The following is a 19574-nucleotide window of genomic DNA, read 5'->3' as shown; positions in this document are numbered from 1 at the left end:
TTGTCAACAAATTGCTTTTCTAATCCGGCAATGTTGGTTCAGCCTTGTCTGCTGTCTCTGGCACAAGCAGCTGAACTAACAGGGAGAGCAATGTGGAAGCATTAATCCTGTCTCATGTTTTGTGTGTGTCAAAAGGATTACAATATTAATTAAGGAAGCCCAGGTGGATCGCCAGCATCTGATGTCTGACTTATTGTCTCCCCTAGAGCATCTCACCCATATGGCTCCAGTGCAAATGCTCTTTCGACACTTCCGACCCGACTGTCTCTTAAGTTGTGCAGTTGCCTCAGTCTAATGCCCCGAACAGGACCAATTGAAGTTTACAAAGCAGTGGGCTAGGTGTTTTTTAGCTTCAAATAACTCTTCCTCGTGCTTAATGTTAATAGAGGAAAAGAAGGGAGGGAGGATCTTGCATGCGCACAGCTGTAGGGTGTGGTGTAAGTCCTGATTGCAGGATGTTACATCCTTAAGGAGGAAGCTTTTGTAGGCTATTTACCGTATTTTTCGCTCTATAAGACGCACCAGACCACAAGACGCACCTAGTTTTCGGAGGAGGAAAACAAGAAAAAAAATATTCTGAATCTCAGATGCCAGAACAACAAGAGGGATCGCTGCGCAGCGAAAGCAGCAATCCCTCTTGCTGTTCTGGCTTCTGGGATAGCTGCGCAGCCTGAATTCATTCCATAAGACGCACACACATTTCCCTTACTTTTTAGGAGGTAAAAAGTGAGTCTTATAGAGCAAAAAATGCAGTAGCTTATTGTGTGCTCAGTTGAAAAGTCTCAGGTTGCAGCAGAACATGCTGGCGCAAAGAAACAACAGCCCGTCTCCCTTTGAAAAAATATGAACTATACCCATCTCTCCCACGCACTAATTGGAACTCATAGGTAAGGCAAAAGAGAAGGGGAAATGGTAGCCTTTATATTGCCAAAGTTGGGAGGAAGAGATTCCTTCTTTCCCCTGGGGCCTCTTGCCACAATGACAGCCATGCGCTGCAGCATGAAATTGTAAGCAGAAAGCTGCCATTGGCATGTGCCTTCAGAGCATTTTCCACACATGAGGCTTAAAGCAGTTATTGCAACCCAGTCCGGTTTGTAAAACACTTTGAAGGCTCATTCGCACTGCTCTCCTCCGGTTGTTCTTTCGCCTTCACACCCACCTGGATAGCAAAGCTTAAAGGCAGATTGACAAACGAAAGTGCTCAGATTCCCTGAGCTCCTACGACTTCGCACCAAGAGGACAGTTTGAGATTTGGATTCCACACACACACACACACACACACACACACACACAGAATTAGCTCCCTGAGTTGCCTGTAGAAGAAGTTCCCTCAAACTATTTTGGTACTCAGAGGGAAATCAGGCCCAGTTTTTCATTACAGTCCTTAATAAAAGTATGAAAAAATGTATAATTGTACCAATACATGATATGTATTAGAAATTTGAACAACTAACCTTACCAACAAAGGTTTCTTATTCCTCGGCAGTGGGTATGTCTAAGTTATTGCATGTAGATTCTGAACATCTTGGAATATCTTTATTATACAGACCTACCAGTAGTGAAACAAGCACCAAAAAGAATACATTAAATGCAAAACCCAACAGAAGTCAGCGTTAAATCTTCCAGAATAAGATATTAAACCATCACAGTTTTATTGTGTTGCTTCAAGAAGTTGCAGCAAAAATAAAATGACACATTCACAAATGCAGCTATTAAACACAAATCTATATATAGCAGTCTCAACCACTCTAAAGTGACTAACAGGATTGGTCCTGTCCATGTTTATTACGACATAAGACTTGCTGAATCAATGGGACTTTATCTCAGGTAAGTAATTATAGGATTGTAGCCTTAATATGTATGCATAGGAAGTATTTTAGGGTCAGACCCTTTCAAGGCAGCTTTCAAGATATCATTCACAATTGATTATGAAGTTTGGTTATGCAAGCTCATTAATTCCACGCCATTTTAAGAATTAATATTGTAAGGTGCATGCTGAATCCTTAAAAAAAACCCAACACCTTGCATAACAAATGTTCAGTTTCATTCAATTGATTTATATGCCACTTTTCCATGGTGGATTATGCCCAGAGCAGCTTATAATAAACGTAAAAATGCAGCACCACAAAACTGAAAAAGAATTCATTACAAAATATATCAAATTCAACAAGCTGTTTTCAGTATTACAATGAAATGATAGTTGCAGTTAGTTAATATCTATCAAAGAGAAACATCAAGATTAGAATTAACGGGGAGTGGAATAGCAAGGTCTACTTAATGCCAGCCTTCTTGCATTACAAGAGGCCCCAAGAGGCCCGTTTTTGCAATCTTGAGATGTCAGGGACTTGTTCATCTGCATGCAGCATAATCCCAGGCACGGTTATTTAAAAAGAAAAATAAAGAAATCTCACTGAGTTTGATGGGAGCTGCTTTCTTCTAACTGCACTAAGGATTGCAACCACAAGCTTGATCCTGGGCCTGTTTACCTGGAAATAGCTCTCACTTTCTAACTGGCTACAGTCCTCGCTAGACACACTTGCAAAAATGACTCATTGAAAACAGTGGGGCTTACTTCTGAATAAACAGGCAACTGTGTGACACATCATTATTATTATTTTGGACTAGTTACGATTGCTATGTATCTGATTTGTGGCAATAGTTGCTGCTGGGAAGGATTTTAAAAAATAATAATAGCAATACTACTTCTTAGGGCCAAAGTAGCTGAAATGCCAAGAGGTTCATGACCAGATCTCTCTCAGGTATTGTGTTTTAAGCCTGGGGAGGTGGCCAGGGGAGCAGGCTTCTTTAAACCTTACTCTGGGCTGTGCTCTCAAATTCATTCCCCTCCCCTTAATTTATTGCCCTCCAGGGAAAACTATATAGGTCAACGAGCAGCTCTGTGAGTGGTTTAACACAGGAAATGTGTGTGGAAGAAATGATTTAAAATCACTCCCCAAGACTGATCCTCCCATCTGCATGTGGCTGCTTTGGGGAGAAAGGGTTGGGTATAATTTCAGGAAATAAACAAATCAAAAGCAGTAAGAGATCTTATCAGGTTCCTTGGTGCCTTGTCAACCTTCACTCTTAAAGCAATACAATAAACTTGTGATGCAATTGTATATCTTAATTCTTCTTTGATTTAACTCGAACAGCGATAACAAGCAATTAGATAGCAGTCATCTTGCAACACATTAGTTCTGCCACAGCTTGCAGATATTTTCCAGTTTCCATTCAAAATAATTTATTATATGCAGAAACAAACAAACTAGAGACAAAGTTAAATCAGTAATTGATAGAAACCTAGGAAGCTGGAATACCAAGGCAGGTCATTGGTCTGTCTGCAATACTATCCACGCTGACTGATAGCAGTTCTGCAGAATTTCAGACTGGGCTATGTCCCAGCTGTATCTGAAGGGGCGGAGAGCTGAGAGCTTCACCAGGAAAGCAGATGCTCTAGCACTGAGCAGCGACCATTCCCCACCTGGGCAACTCAGTTAACCCCAGTAGGGTTGCTGAGCATGAGAAACTGAATTTTATCCTGGTGATTTGTATTTTGTTTACACCCTCCCTCCAAAAAGCACTTTCTCAGGCTCTACATTTCCGTACTAAATCAGTAATTTTCTCAAAAGTAATTTTGCGTCAAGCAAGGCGATGCCACACCTGACTTAATCCAAACTGTTTTCCTTGCCCCCAAACCCAACAATTTATGTATTCCTTTTTCCTTTCCTTTTCCTCTCTTTCTTTCTTTCTCTCCCTCTCTCTCCTTTTTGCACGGTTATTGTATGATGTAGCGAAATAGTATAGCATTGCTCCTTAGGTGGCTAGGCATTTAGAGCAAGACCCCCATGCATATATACCTTTTGGTACAAGTCAACCTTTCTTGTGTGATATTTTTCAGAGGGGCTTCTGAACAATGCCAGGGATACAAGTGTCATGGATACTCTACCACTGAATGGTAACCACGGCAATAGCTACAGCATTGCCAGCAGCGAGTACCTGAGCAACTGTGTGCAAATAATTGACCGTAGCTATAACCACAGTGAGACTGCCTTAGAGAAGAAGATCCTGAAAGAACTCACGTCCAATTATATACCTTCCTACCTGAACAACCATGAGTGCTCTAACGAACAGAACAGGAATCTGGTGAACAAATTCGTCAACAACCTAGGCAGCGGGAGTGAGGACGATGCCATCGTCCTTGACGACGCCACCTCCTTCAACCAGGAAGAGGCCCTGGGCTTGGAACTCATCCACGAGGAATCCGACGCGCCATTGTTACCCCCGAGAGTTTACTCTGCAGAGAACCACCAGCCTCACCATTACAGCCGGCGACGGATCCCGCAAGACAACAGCGAGAGTTTTTTCCCTTTGCTAACCAATGAGCACACAGAAGATCTCCAGTCCCCCAAAAGGGACTCTCTTTATACTAGTATGCCTGCTCTGGCCGGCATGCCCGCCACGGAAAGCGTCACCACCAGCACTCAGACCGACCCCCCGCCAGCCAAAAGTGCTGATGCTGACGACGTGTACTACAAGAGCATGCCAAACCTGGGCTCCAGAAACCATGTCCAGCAGCTACACACTTATTACCAGTTGGGGCGAGGCAGCAGTGATGGATTTATAGTCCCGCCAAACAAGGATGGGACCCCGTCAGAAGAAACCTCCAAAGGACCGGCTCACTTGGTCACTAGTCTATAGAACATTAAGCAAACATTTTAACAAAACAAATGCCCCCCCTCCTGCCCCCCGTCCCACACCTGGATTACTGTTTGGAGTTAAATCAAAGCGGTGGTAATATTGTGTGTCCTCCTACTTCATGCTGTTCTAAAGAACAAACAATTCTCATACCTTTTTAATGGAATTTGTAGGCCCATCCAGGAAGAATGCTAACTGCTGTGATTCTCTCACCCCAGCCCCCCAGCCCGGCCCCTGTTGCCCCACCCAAGAAAGACTTCAGGATGCTAATTAAAGGGATGCACCAGGAAATGGTCCACTGTGTGGCCTTCTCAAATTATACTGTGTTTGTTTAAGCATCTTTGGGTGCTCTCTTTCTCTTATCACCAAGGACCTGATTTACAAAAGGCCATTTGAAGCAACTAGCAACGATGCATCTAGATTGGAGTGCTGCACAAAACAGAAGCAAAAATAGCGAAACTGTTTATTCTGAATCTGTATCACATAATAGTTTTTTGGTCTCTCACCACTTGATTTAACCGCAGCTCACTTAGCTGTGGAGCAAACAAAACCTAATGAAATAGAAAGGGAGTCTGTAATTGTATGCTACACGGCATATTTTTATGTTTTGCTGTATTAACTGATGATAATTCTAATGGCAGAAAAAAAATGGAACAATTCCTATGTAATGTACAGATACTAGCATTGCACATATAGTCTGCTTTTTGTTCCGCCAGAACTTGCGTCCCTGTTAATGTAGTGGAAAAACAAAACAAAACTTTTTTCTGTTGTGCTGGTCTTGCAAGTTTGTCTACCAGTAGGAGCAAGATTTTTCATATATCCTTTTTTGGCCATTTTTCCATTAAAAAGAATTCACCGGGTAAAATAAAGTAATTCACTTTATAAAGATCTTTTTATCTCTCAGTTCAGTCACACCCACACTTCAGTAGTCTGAGATATATGAATATATATATAAATATTATATATATTTTCTGACACACTTTATTTCATTATTCAGTCTATAAATTTGCCAACAAGACCTTTTTCAAATTGGAAAACTGGACGAACCTTTATGTTTACAGTGCACAATCGATTGAGATGCTGCATTTGTGGCAACAGACCTTCAGAGGGGATCTTCCTAGGAGTCTGGATATTATTAGAGAAATAAGGGGGCTTCTGCATGCGACCGCAATGCCTCTGCAGGAGTCAAAGTCTAGTCCCCAAACTAGGAACTGGTACTGCAGTGGTGAAAAGCAAAAAAAAAAGACTGATTCATAGCAAATATTAAAAAAAGAAAATATAAAACCCTATTTTTAAGTGGTTTTAAATAAAAACCCTTCCTAACAGGAAATGTATTTATTTGACAAGATATAAAGTAACGTAGGCCTTCCCAGGGGGTAAATTAGCAGCACAGATTCTACTTTTTTTTATTTATGATGCATTTTGTATGGTCGCCAAGTTGAATGACCTCATTACTAATATTTGTTGTAATAGTGAAATTTGTTTGCCAACCAATAAACAACTGATTACGATTTAGAAGGCACTGTATATATGTCCTGTACAATCAGTCTCTCCTAATTTATCTCCCTCTTTCCATCCTCAGCAAAAGGAGTTCAGCTCTTTTGGAGCTGAAGGTAGCTATGCAAATAAAAGGATTATTCAGCACAGAATTATGCAGAGAGGATCTGGGGGGAAATTAAGCCAAAATCCTAGAACGATGAGGCAGCCATGGGAAGTATCTTGTGTTATACTGGAGGCTTCTGTTATTGTTTGCTTTTGCAGTAGCATTTCAAATTAGGAGGACTTCAGACTATATTTTTCACCATACTTTTTTATACATGGTCCATCCTGTATGTAGCTTTTGATGATATCCATAACGATGTGGGCCAAACTGGACGTGGCGTTAATTTCATAAATGCAATTAACATGCATTTAATTACCTATATGTATGTAAACAGCATCCAAGGGCGATTCTAAGCAACCTCAGGAGTGTGTATTGTGGGAGAAATTAACTGAGTGGGATCACATTACCTTGAAGTTATTTTCCCACAGCAATTTCTTTCTTTCTTAGCTGTCCACATGAGCCTGGCTTTATTTCCTTTCTGTTGGTGTTCACACCCGGGAATGTGGACTGAGTGGGGATGTCTTTATCCTGGGCAAAAGTGTTGGCACCTTGGCTAGAGACCACTCAGGGTGAAGCTGGTTTGAGAAACAGCACATCAAACAGTAGTAGCTCGTAACAAAGAACAGGACACACATGCGTAACAGCCCTGTGAACATGGGTTAAAAGCCCAGCCACGGAAACTCAGTGAGTTTACAGTGCTAACTGGGAGTGTGAGAACTCAGCCTCCCTGTTGATGCCAGGAGCCCAAGAAAAAATCCTCCTCTCTGAAACAGCTGTTTGCATTTCCAGGGGAGCTCCCAGTGGCTTCTGTTAAAATGCAGGCAGACAGACACATCAGAGAGGAAATTTCTGTCAGGATGGTGAGACAGGAAGAAGAGAGTTCAACTCCCCCTTCCCCACCCACGGTTGCTGAGGCTCCCCCTTGGCTGTTTTATGTACAGCAAAAAGTGCACATTGATTGCATTCGTGACACTTCTAGCTTGATCCTGTATTGTGTCCAAGAGAAAAGGAAAGCCCTGCGAAGCCTCTCCAAGATCCTTTGTGTTTTTATGTTTTAGTGCTTGGCATTTGTTAATTGTGTTCTCTGGAAAGGAAGCATTCGTCTCAATTGCTTGAGCGCTGGGAAAAGGCCCTCTACATTTCAGGAGGAGATGAAATAGCAGTGCTGAGTTGTATCCTCTGGAGAGATGTTGACAGACCCCTCTGGCATTCCACGCCCCAACCTAAGTGCTCTTTTGTTGATACTTGCTTGCAGGATTTTGCAAAATAAATAAAAAAAATCCACCCAGTTGTACTTGAAGTTTATTTATTGAGAGAGAGGAATTAAATCGCTGTTCCAGTGGGTTAAGTAGGAAAACGTTTAGAAATAAATCAACAAACTGAAACAAGGCTGAGTGGTTTAGGAGATGATTTCTGGTTAATATAAAAGGCCACCTTTTGTGACAACAGTGCGTGCAAATGCTTCTAGGAACGTCTCAGAATTCAGTGAACAATTAAGTGAACTCTCATGAGAACAGAAAAGACGCTGATGTTTTTCCATATCCATTTCTTTAGCCCTGGGCAGATGGCCATCGTGGCATGAATAGGAGTGGGGCTGCACTTGTGGGCCCCATCTCCCAACCTCGCCTGGTGCAAAGAAACCCACCAGAACCTGGAGAGTTGGGGAGCATAGCCACCGGCACCTCCTGCTCTCTAGCCCCGGCCTCCTTGGTTGTCATTTGCACAGCGCTATTATTTTACTGCTGTTTTATTATCTCAGTGTGTCAATAGAGGAGGGGCCCAAACTACAGGGAGATGTCCCTGCACGTTGCCTCCTTGTACGTCCAAGAAGCCTTTCTCCAGGTTTCCTGGCAAATATGAGCCCTTCATGCGTTCCCTTTGCTCTAGCATGGAAAGTCCCTATGCACACACAACTGCTGTACACATTTTGGGACCTGTTTTAGGCATTTAGCAGAACGTGTGTAAGTCTGGGCTGGAGCCTCCCCACCTAGCCACACAAGGCCGGATTAAGACCTTTAGAGGTCCTAAGCACTTAAAAGATTCTAGTGCCTAGGGGAACACTAATATAATCTAATTCAATAATACCTATTTCAAAATATAAACAATAATAAAACTGTAAAATTAAATTTTATTTTTCGAAATGCAACAAAACCTACGGTAAGAGGGGAAATGATGTTTATTTTTGTATACGTTCGCTTTATTTACATTTGGAAAAAATTATCCCACTTTTTCTAATTGCAAAGCCTTTGATCAGATCACTCAAACTAATCTTACATAACACATCTGCTTCTATACTTAGCAGAGATAAGGCATCCAGCCTGACTTGATTCATAGTTGTTCTGTTAGGATTTTTAATATACTTCAACTGAGAAAATGAACACTCAGCTGAACGATTTGTGACCATTAAAGTTAAAGATGCGGCAATGGAGAATGCCCCCCCCTTTATGCCCTAAGCACATGCGCCTTTTTTGCTTAACGGTTAATCCAGCCCTGGACCCACACACCACATCTTCAGTAGGACTGCATGAAAAGGCTATGATCCACTGAAACAGTAGTTACGAACTGACTGGTGCTGTGTTCCTGTAACAAGAAGGTTCTGCCTACATAGTTATTTCAGATAAGGAAGCTCCCATCAGACGGCTCCAGTTGCCATCTGCAAATGTAGCTTAGGGTAGAGTGGCAGAGAGGGACACTGCATCTTTCAGAGCTTCAAGATACTTCTGTATATTGTGCTAAACCAGGCTTCCTCAACCTCAGCCCTCCAGGTGTTTTTATCCTACAACTCCCATGATCCCTAGCTAGCAGGACCAGTAGTCAGGGATGATGGGAATTGTAGTCTCAAAACATCTGGAGGGCTGAGGTTGAGGAAGCCTGTGCTAAACTCTAGGACTCCAAGCCGAATCCAAGCCCCCTTGATTCTTCAGTGATGTCTGTTTATTATCTCCCAAGCCATAAAGACAAACAGCCTTTGCTTGAGGACTAAAATCTTGATATTTTAAATTCTGTTTTAAAATTGTTGTTTTAAACTGCTGTGAAATCCTTTGCAGATTCATAAAATAGACACCCACCCACAACACACCCACATTGCTTTATGATACTTGCTAGCCAGATGTTTGAAGCATGAATTAAGGACATTGAACTGAACGTGACACAGAACTCGCTGGAAACTTGGCCATCTGATAGTAAGTTCTTGGTCCTGAAACAAAATGCGCTACACTGCAGAGCTGTCGGAAGCCACTGCCTGCCTGCGACAGTCCCTTCCAACTTGCAATTTTTATTTTACTATTCATTTTCTTCCATTTATATCCTGCCTACCTTCCTTCATGGGACGCGGGTTAAACCACAGAGCCTAGGACTTGCCGATCAGAAGGTTGGCGGTTCGAATCCCTGTGACGGGGTGAGCTCCCGCTGTTTGGTCCCAGCTCCTGCCCACCTAGCAGTTCAAAAGCACGTCAAAGTGCAAGTAGATAAATAGGTACCACTCCGGTGGGAAGGTAAACGGCGTTTCCGTGTGCTGCTCTGGTTCGCCAGAAGTGGCTTAAGTCATGCTGGCCACATGACCCAGAAGCTGGACGCCGGCTCCCTCGGCCGTTAAAGCGAGATGAGCGCTGCAACCCCAGAGTTGGCCACGACTGGACCTAATGGTCAGGGGTCCCTTTACCTTTACCTTCCTTCTTGGAACACAAGGGGTATTGCATGTGGTTGCTGGGCACTGACCAGACCTAGACATGCTTAGCTGGAGAATGTTGGTGGTCTCACCATGGAAGAATTAAGAAACTCCATCCCCAGAGCCAGTTTACAAATAGCCATGAAGTTACATACCCAGACAATAAGATAGTTCTATCTATGCTCCTTTTATCATTAGAACCAAGTTTGCATGTACCTCTAAGCCAAAACATGGCTTAGTGGGAATATGTGTGTGGGTTCCCAGAGGAACACCATATTTCCATCTGCTGCTGTGAGCTAGCCATGGTTTGGCTTACTGTGTCTTTCGAACCTCGGGTTGTGGTTTGTCCCTCATCAAAGTGCAAGCTGTAACCGAGGTTTATTCTTTGGGAAAGGCTAGACTCCTAACATTGCCAATGCCCTGAAATCATTAGCGAAGAGCTGAAATTTGCAGATCGAGGAAGAATGCACTGCCAAGGCCCATCCTGCCTCTTCCTCCTCCTCCTCCAGGAGAGAAGGCAGAGCTGAGCAGCAACAGAAGTCCACAGTCATTAGCCTCTGGAAAGAAACAGGATGAGACCTAGAGGCAGGACAGAGTCATGTGGTGACCAAGACCCACCTGAATGCCTACCCACTGACTGACATGTGCTACAACATGCTGCCTCGTCTGCTTAGTTCAGCCAGTGCTCTCAGGATGGTGTTGTGAGTGCAAATCCAGCACAACTAAGGCTCTTTGGCCTTTTCTGTCACGGCACCCAGGCTTTAGATTATGTGCCTTGCACAAACACTCAGTATGGTTAGAAGGCGTGCCAAGGTGCATTTTTTTAAACCAAGCTTCCGGGAATTCCGATTCATTGTTTACCCTTCTTTTAATAATGTTATATTATGTGTGCTTTTAAAAACTTGGATTTGTTTTAATTCTGTTTATTTATTACACTGGTTTTCCCCTGCCCCCATTTAGTTATCCACCCTTGGTGATGAGTGGGCAATAAATACATTTAAATAACCAAAGAGGTCCCAGACTGCCCAGAGGCCTGTAGGCCTAGCTACCGAGAATATTGTGCAGTTGATCATGGAGTTGGTACTTAGGGGAAGGGGATGGGAAGCAGAATGATATATATAGATATATAGATATACCGTCCTTCTAGCTGGGTCTCCCCCAGCCACTCTGGGCAGCTCCCAACAGAATATTAAAACATGATAAAACATCAAACATAAAAAACTTCCCTAAACAGGGCTGCCTTCAGATGTCTTCTAAAAGTTTGGTAGTTGTTGTTCTCTTTGACATCTGGTGGGAGGGCGTTCCACAGGGCAGGTGCCACCACCAAGAAGGCCCTCTGCCTGGTTCCCTGTAGCCTCACTTCTCGCAGTGAGGGAACCGCCAGAAGGCCCTCGGTGCTGGACCTGTGTCTGGGCTGAAGGATGCGGGTGGAGATGCTCCTTCAGGTATACTGGACCGAGGCCATTTAGGGCTTCAAAGGTCAGCACCAACACTTTGAATTGTGCTCGGAAATGTACTGGGAGCCAAAGCACAGCTTTGGGGTGGGGATGGGGGCCATTTCAAAGACAAGTAGTGTGTGAGAGGGGGGGGGAGAGAACGCTTAGGCAGTAGTCACTGGTTTAAGAATATTTTCTGTCATGATCTGGGGGTGCAGGGGGGACACTTAAGGGACGTTTCAATTTTCTCTACATTTCTGTTTTCAAATAGATTTTTTTTGTCTTGTAAGACCTGGCAGCCTGCCGGTTTAAAACGTTTGCTCTGAATCACCCACTTTCCCAAGAGTAGTCGCTCTAGAGAAATCAGTTTTGCTGAATTCAGAAATGCTGAAATTATTGCATTTATCTGCAATTGACCCCTTTTTATTACATTATTTTGCCCTGCAAGAAGAGCACTGACCATTTTGGTTTTGTTTAAATTAAATTGCTATGCGTTGCCACCTTCTGCTTTGCCTGCAATGTGACTGCAGATCCCTACAGGACAAAGAGCAGCTATGGGAGGATTTTCATTGAGGAAGCCGCCCTGGAACTTCACACAGACGCTAAACAAACACACTCTTTCAGAATCACAGTTATCTGTCCAATCTAATCCTTTGTGAAAACATATTATTGCATATTATAAACATATATTTAAAAAGAAACAGGATCAGTTCACAATCAGTGTTCTTCAGAAGCCAGGGCGTGACAAGATATTGCCGTTTGAGTGGATATCACGTACAGTCACCATAGAGATTTTCAAAATCTGCTTAAATTGCTGGTGTAGAGAGGAAAAGAAGCACATTCGGGAATAAATTCTTTGTTTGGGAAAAGGGAGAAATTTTACTCACTGTAAATTCTTGTTCCCTGGAAAGGAAGGCGGGCACACCAATTTCCTGAAGGACATCCATCAAGGCAGGAGGCAAGGCTTACTAATGGTTGACTTTTCCCAGGGACGGCCTCCCACAGTTCCCAAGATCAGACCAGGGAGAAAAGAAAAGCCCATAATGCAGGTGACAACACCAGGCAAAGAACAACATGCCCAAAGGGTGAGGTCCAGCGCCCAGGGCCTTCTGGCGGTTCCCTCACTGCCAGAAGTGAGGTTACAGGGAACCAGGCAGAGGGCCTTCTCAGTGGTGGCGCCCGCCCTGTGGAACGCCCTCCTAGCAGATGTCAAGGCAATAAACAACCACCTGACTTTTAGAAGACATCTGAAAGCAGCCCTGTTTAGGGAAGTTTTTAATGTTTGATTATTTTATCGTGAGTTTAGTATTCTGTTGGGAGCCGTCCAGAGTGGTTGGGGAAACCCAGCCAAATGGGTGGGGTATAAATCAATCAATCAATCAATCAATCAATCAATCAATCAGTCAATCATCATCATCGTCATCATAGTTAGTAGCCAATGATGATCCAGTCCTCTTTTAAAGGGGATCCTACACAAGTAAGACAGTCTCCCTAATGCAGAGGTTCAGCCCCCAACAGGGGGGGAGTAGGGGGGCTGCAGCAACAGAGCCATACTTGAGGAGGCAGCGATTACCAGACTCCTCTCCACTCTTCCCCCTCACACAAGGCTAATTAGAGCCAGTGTGGTGTAGTGGTTAAGAGCAGTGGACTCGTAATCTGGGGAACCGGGTTCGTGTCTCCGCTCCTCCACCTGCAGCTGCTGGGTGACCTTGGGCCAGTCACACTTCTCTGAAGTCTCTCAGCCCCACTCACCTCACAGAGTGTTTGTTGTGGGGGAGAAAGGGAAAGGAGAATGTTAGCCGCTTTGAGACTCCTGAAGGGGAGTGAAAGGCGGGATATCAAATCCAAACTCTTCTTCTTCTTCTTCTTCTTCTTCTTCTTCTTCTTCGAGGAGGTGGCAGAATGGCTGAACAAGGCTAATGAGATCTGAACATCTGCTTGTATTATCTGCAGGCATACAAAGGCCTTGAAGATAGACAATCCCAGGATGCCAGCTCCTCTGTCCAAAGGTGCATTGTACAGGTGCAAATAGAGATCCAACTGCTATAATACAGAGAGATGCTGAGGATGTTTCAGACTTCTTGCAGTTGTTGGAAAGATCCCACCAGTACAGGATTCGTTGCCACAGAGGATCTGCAAAGGCTGATCCATCAGTGGCGTCTTGAGATAATCCATGATGGCCTCTGGCAAGGATTGTTGTTTAGTCGTTTAGTCGTGTCCAGCTCTTTGTGACCCCCTGGACCAGAGCACGCCAGGCACTCCTGTCTTCCACTGCCTCCCACAGTTTGGTCAAACTCATGCTGGTAGCTTCAAGAACACTGTCCCACCATCTCGTCCTCCATTGTCCCCTTCTCCTTGTGCCCTCCATCTTTCCCAGCATCAGGGTCTTTTCCAGGGAGTCTTCTCTTCTCATGAGGTGGCCAAAGTCTTGGAGCCACAGCTTCAGGATCTGTCCTTCCAGTGAGCACTCAGGGCTGATTTCCTTCATAATGGAGAGGTTTGATCTTGCAGTCCATGGGACTCTCAAGAGTCTCCTCCAGCCCCAGAATTCAAAAGCATCACTTCTTCGTCGATCAGCCTTCTTTATGGTCTAGCTCTCACTTCCATACATCACTACTGGGAAAACCATAGCTGAACTATTTAAAATTTTAAAAGATGATGCTGTTAAGGTGCTACACTCAATATGGCAGCAAGTTTGGAAAACTCCGCAGTGGCCAGAGGATTGGAGAAGATCAGTCTACATCCTGGCAAGGATTATCAGTTGCTAAACAAACATGCTGCATTACTTCAGGTGGGGCTGGACATTTCAAGATCCTACTGAAGGGTTTTGGAAGGGGAATGAAAGAAGCCTAGCAGAAATCTGAAGAACACACTGTCTTGGTCCCAGTCAGTAGAGAGGACAGAGTTTCTTGTTCCTTACCCCACCCCCTATCATCTGAAAGTTGCAGAATTCAAACTGAATCAACTGTAGTTTTTTGAGGGGTGCCACACAGTAAACAATACCCCACTTTTCCTCCAAGGAGCTCAAGGTGGCATGTATGGGTTCTCCCCCCTCCCCATTTTATCCACACAACAACCCTGTGAAGTATGTTAGGCTTAAATATAGTAACTGATCCAACCAGTGAACTTGGTTGCTGAGTACGGATTTGTAAATGGTCTCCTAGCTCCTAGTCCAGCACTGGTAACCCTACAGCACACTGACAGAGGTAGGCACCCTCCTGTTCTTCATCCTGTCTTGAGGGTTTGGCTGCCTCCATACTGGTCATATCTGATTCAAGCAGGGAGGAAGGCCATTGGGGGTTGCGCAAAATACCTCTGTGGGGAACTAGCCCATGTGCCAGTGGTTTTGTTCAGGCCTAGCTTGTCTTTGCCCATGTTGCTCACAGCACAACATGGGAAGGTATGCAGAGTGTTTGGAATGGAAGCCAGAGGCAGAGAATGGTATGAAACACGTTGAACTACAACTTCCAGTACCCCTAACCATCAGCCCATAGCCTCCACCATTTCCCCAAAGAAAATAGGGACATCATATTCCATTATTATTATTATTATTATTATTATTATTATTATTATTATCCCACCCATCTGACTGGGTTTATAAAAACATAATAAAACATTAAACATTAAAACCTTCCCTATACAGTCGTACCTCAGGTTAAGTACTTAATTCATTCCAGAGGTCCGTTCTTAACCTGAAACTGTTATTAACCTGAAGCATCACTTTAGCTAATGGGGCCTCCCGCTGCACGATTTCTGTTCTCATCCTGAAGCAAAGTTCTTAACCTGAAGCACTATTTCTGGGTTAGCGGAGTCTGTAACCTGAAGCGTATGTAACCCGAGGTACCACTCTACAGACCTGCCTTCAGATGTCTTATAAAGGTTGTATAGTTGCTTATCTCCTTGACTCGGGGGTCGGATTAACTCCATACCTTCCAACATTTCTCTGATGAAAATAGGGATGTTCAAATCAGAAACCAGGACGGCTTCTGTAAATCCAGGACTGTCCCTGGAAAATAGGGGAACTTGGAGGGTCTGTTAGCCATGCTAGCTGGGGCTGGTGGGAACCGAGGGGTGGACTGTGTTCTGCACACCTGCCTGGTTGCCCTCTCGGACTTACAAGCCAAGAGGCAGGTGCAGAATAACCGTGCTGCTTCTTAGCACCTCCCACATGCCTGGCGCAGAAGAGAAGGCCTGTGTGGAGGAGATGGAAGCTACTGAGCAATCTCTCCTTGAGGATTACAAGATCTGCCGCTGCTGGAGGAACTAGGCTGCCGCCTGTGGCTTTTTATTTCTCCAGAGGCCCTATCAGGGTCCCTATGCCCACGTCACTTGCGTGGCCCTCCTCGTGGGGCTTCTTCTGTGGGGTGAGCGGGTGTGATCATTGAACTGAGTGACACCCCCTCTCCCCACAGGAGCCGGCAGGCATGGCTTTTCACGTCCCTTGAGACACCCGTGTTGGCAGAGTAGCTAAATTGCAGCTACAAAGCCAAATCATGTGCAGTACTGATTCTTTTCTTGAAATCAAAACAATGTCCAAATACTCATTAAAGTAAAGTGGTGCCTCGGTTTTCGAATGTCTCGGAAGTCGAACGTTTCGGTTTTCGAACACAGAAAACCTGGTAGTAACTGCTTTTTGGAAGTCGAACGTGCCACACGACTTCTGTATTGAGTTTTCCATAAGTAAATGCTTCCAGAAGTAAATGTTTTGGTTTTTGAACATTTCAGAAGTCAAATGGACTTCCAGAATGGATTATGTTTGAAAACCAAGGTACCACTGTATTCTAAAGCTTTTACTAGCAGAACATATAGATAAAGAAGAATATATGCAAAGTATTTACATTCACATCCAAGCATGGGCTTAGTTTTTCCTGGTAGAAGATTACAGCTTCTTTCCTAAACATTCAAGCAAACTGTGCCTTTCCCTCTTTCAGTACTTGCACTCAGCCTTATTTATGCACATAACCCAGCCAAGCCAGGCAGGTCCTTCTGAGAGGTTTAAACTTTCTCCTTCCAGCTGATTTCTCCTTACTGCTTCTTTGGGAGAACATCAACTTCTGTACATCTTTTCTGTCACATAGGTAAAGGTAAAGGGACCCCTGACCATTAGATCCAGTCGTGACCGACTCTGGGGTTATGGCGCTCATCTCCCTTTATTGGCCGAATGAGCCGGCGTACAGCTTCTGGGTCATGTGGCCAGCATGACTAAGCCGCTTCGGGCGAACCAGAGCAGCGCACGGAAACGCCGTTTACCTTCCCGGCAGAGCGGTACCTATTTATCTACTTGCACTTTGTGCTTTCGAACTGCTAGGTTGGCAGGAGCAGGGACCGAGCAACAGGAGCTCACCCCGTTGCGGGGATTCGAACCGCCGACCTTCTGATCAGCAAGTCCTAGGCTCTGTGGTTTAACCCACAGCGCCACCCGTGCCCCTTTTCTGTCACGTAAAGGTAAAGGTACCCCTGCCCGTACGGGCCAGTCGTGTCCGACTCTAGGGTTGTGCTCCCATCTCACTTAAGAGGCCGGGGGCCAGTGCTGTCCACAGACACTTCCGGGTCATGTGGCCAGTGTGACGAAGCTGCTCTGGCGAGCCGGCACCAGCGCAGCACACGGAAACGCCGTTTACCTTCCCGCTATAAAGCGGTACCTATTTATCTACTTGCACTTAAGGGTGCTTTCGAACTGCTAGGTGGGCAGGAGCTGGGACCGAAAGACGGGAGCTCACCCCGCCGCTGGGATTCGAACCGCTGACCATGCGATCGGCAAGTCCTAGGCACTGAGGTTTTACCCACAGCGCCACCCGCGTCCCTATTCTGTCACATACATTCACACAACAATATTAGCATGCCTCTCCTCTATTGCATTTGGCGAGAGAGAGAGAGAGAGAGAGAGAGAGAGAGAGAGAGTGTTATCCAATGCTGCTGCTGCTTCTTCAGTGTTCATGGAGATAGCGCCATCGCCGTCAAGTTTCTCACACCAAACAAAATGGAGAATGTCATAAAAAAATGCCTCCCCTGTGACCAAAATTAACCAATCGCACAAGAGTTACTGGGGAACACTGCAGAACGAAACACACAGTAATGTGGTTTAAGCATTCCCAATTTCAGTACCTTAAATCACTATACTTAGCAACCAGCCCCTAAGCCAAGGTGTGTCTCCAGTGGAAGGGAGAAACTGACAGGGGAGCCGTGAGCGACTCCTGCCTTTCCCACCTCCCTGCCATCTCATGCAAGTTCTACCTCCGATTCACGGTGTCAGTTGATGGTGGTGCTGTCCTCTTCAGCGGGCGCCGTTGCTGCTGCCCCTCTTCTTCCCCAAGACGCGGCTGAGGCAAGGAGGAGCGCAGGCGGTTGGTCCAAGTCCCTCCCTCACCTGCCCAGGCCAGGGGGCAAAGGCACAGCAGGGAAGGCAAGAGCCTGGCAAGTCTTTGCTCTCCTCCATGGTGGAGAAGGCACCAGTGCGAGGAAGGCAGTGTGGGGAGAGGCAAGCTGGTCCCAAGGGAAAGGGCCGCTTTGGAGAGGTGGAGCAGGATTCAAACCATCTTTCCAGGCGCCTTTTGCATCTCTCCCAGCAACGTGCATCTTGAGGCAGTTGACTTTCCAAGCCAGGTGTGGCCCCACAGAGGACCAAAAGTCATGGCCTGGACTCCCCCATTCCACATGGAGTGAGTTGAGAAGGCCCATATGCCTTTCCCTGGCAGGCTTTCGAGGTAAAGAGGGAGAAGTCCAGCTGAAATAATCGGAAAAGCAAATGTGAAAAGGCACACAGAGGACTTTTCACCACTGCATCTTGCTGTTACAGATGCTCTGCTGAGAGACAACCTCCGGTTGCTAGGCAGGGCCTGAGTCCTTCTGGGACTCCCTCCCAGGATGGAGTCAATTATTATTTGGTCCTGCCACCTGCCTTAGCAGGAGGGTATATCCCAAAGGATGGTGAATGCCATCCTTCCTGCCTCAGCGAAACAAGTAAAAGATACAAATATACTTGGTGTATTTGTATACAGTGGTACCTGTTCCGGAGGTCCGTTCTTAACCTGAAACTATTCTTAACCTGAAGCACCACTTTAGCTAATGGGGCCTCCCACTGCACGATTTCTGTTCTTATCCTGAAGCAAAGTTCTTAACCTGAAGCACTATTTCTGGGTTAGCAGAGTCTGTAACCTGAAGCGTATGTAACCCGAGGTACATATATATAGATATATACAGATATATACAGATATATAAGAGTTTTCATATCTGCAGTAGTGGTAGTAGTAGTAGTAATCAGCGCTTTTTCCCCTAAAAAAATGTTTAGGGGTGTTCTCATTTTCCTACTCATATTGAAATACTTCCCCTCAATGAGGCCAAACTTAGATTCACAAAATGTTTAGGGGCATGCGTACCCCTGCGTACCCCCAGAATAAATAATAATAATAATAATAATAATAATAATAATAATAATAATACATCTATTACCTAAGCTCACAGGGCATTAAAGCACAGCATTTCAACAACATATTATAACAGAATTACATAAACAAGGTGGATCCTAAAAATATACACCTCAAATGTCAAACGCCAGGGCAAAAAGGTTTGGACACTTTTGTATGTGAAGGAGGGAAGAGTACGCAACACCCTGTTCCTTACCAATATGGATGCAGGATTCTCACCTAGGGCAGTTAGAGGAGGGAGGAAGAGGGTGGGGAATTGTATATATATGCATACAAACATATAAACACACACAAACTGCTCTGAGGTTTCATTACAATCAAGTAGTATATAAATTTTGTGAAATGAAATAAAAAACAAGACCCAAAATATGAAAGTAGTACTGTATTGAACTCTCCAAACATAAATATGCAATTAAACAATAGCGTAATATATACATTATTGGAAGACAGAATACTGCTTGAAAGTATGTTTTGATTAATTAGTCCATTTTGACTCATTAGTCTTGTCCATTTAATCTAGTATCCCCGGGAAGAGTGATAGCACCACATTCCTAAGGAAATGTATTCAAGGCCCTCAAGCACATTACTGGCTGAGAGAAGTGAATTTGCCTCTGCGACTGCATTTTCATTGGTAGATTGCTAGCTGTAAGCACAACTTGCTGGAATATATATGGTATAATTATACAAAAACCTTTTAAACTGTACAATAAGCACACTTCCCCTTCAGTCTGTGGTGTCTGACAGGGAAT

General features: G+C 44.7%; 1 protein-coding gene across 1 annotated transcript in view; it reads left to right on the top strand.

Annotated features, from left to right (window-relative positions):
• Positions 1–6217, top strand: part of ADGRL3 (adhesion G protein-coupled receptor L3) — a 505316-nt gene extending 499099 nt beyond the window's left edge. The window contains exon 26 of the mRNA XM_053370359.1: positions 3899–6217. Coding sequence (XP_053226334.1) covers positions 3899–4698 — 800 coding nt within the window. The 3' untranslated portion in view covers positions 4699–6217. The remainder of the gene's footprint in view (positions 1–3898) is intronic.
• Positions 6218–19574: the final 13357 nt, after the last annotated feature.

This window comes from Podarcis raffonei, chromosome 17 (assembly GCF_027172205.1).
Source record: "Podarcis raffonei isolate rPodRaf1 chromosome 17, rPodRaf1.pri, whole genome shotgun sequence".
NCBI classification, from domain to species: Eukaryota; Metazoa; Chordata; class Lepidosauria; order Squamata; family Lacertidae; genus Podarcis; species Podarcis raffonei.
This window is presented reverse-complemented; position numbering and strand designations above follow the sequence as displayed.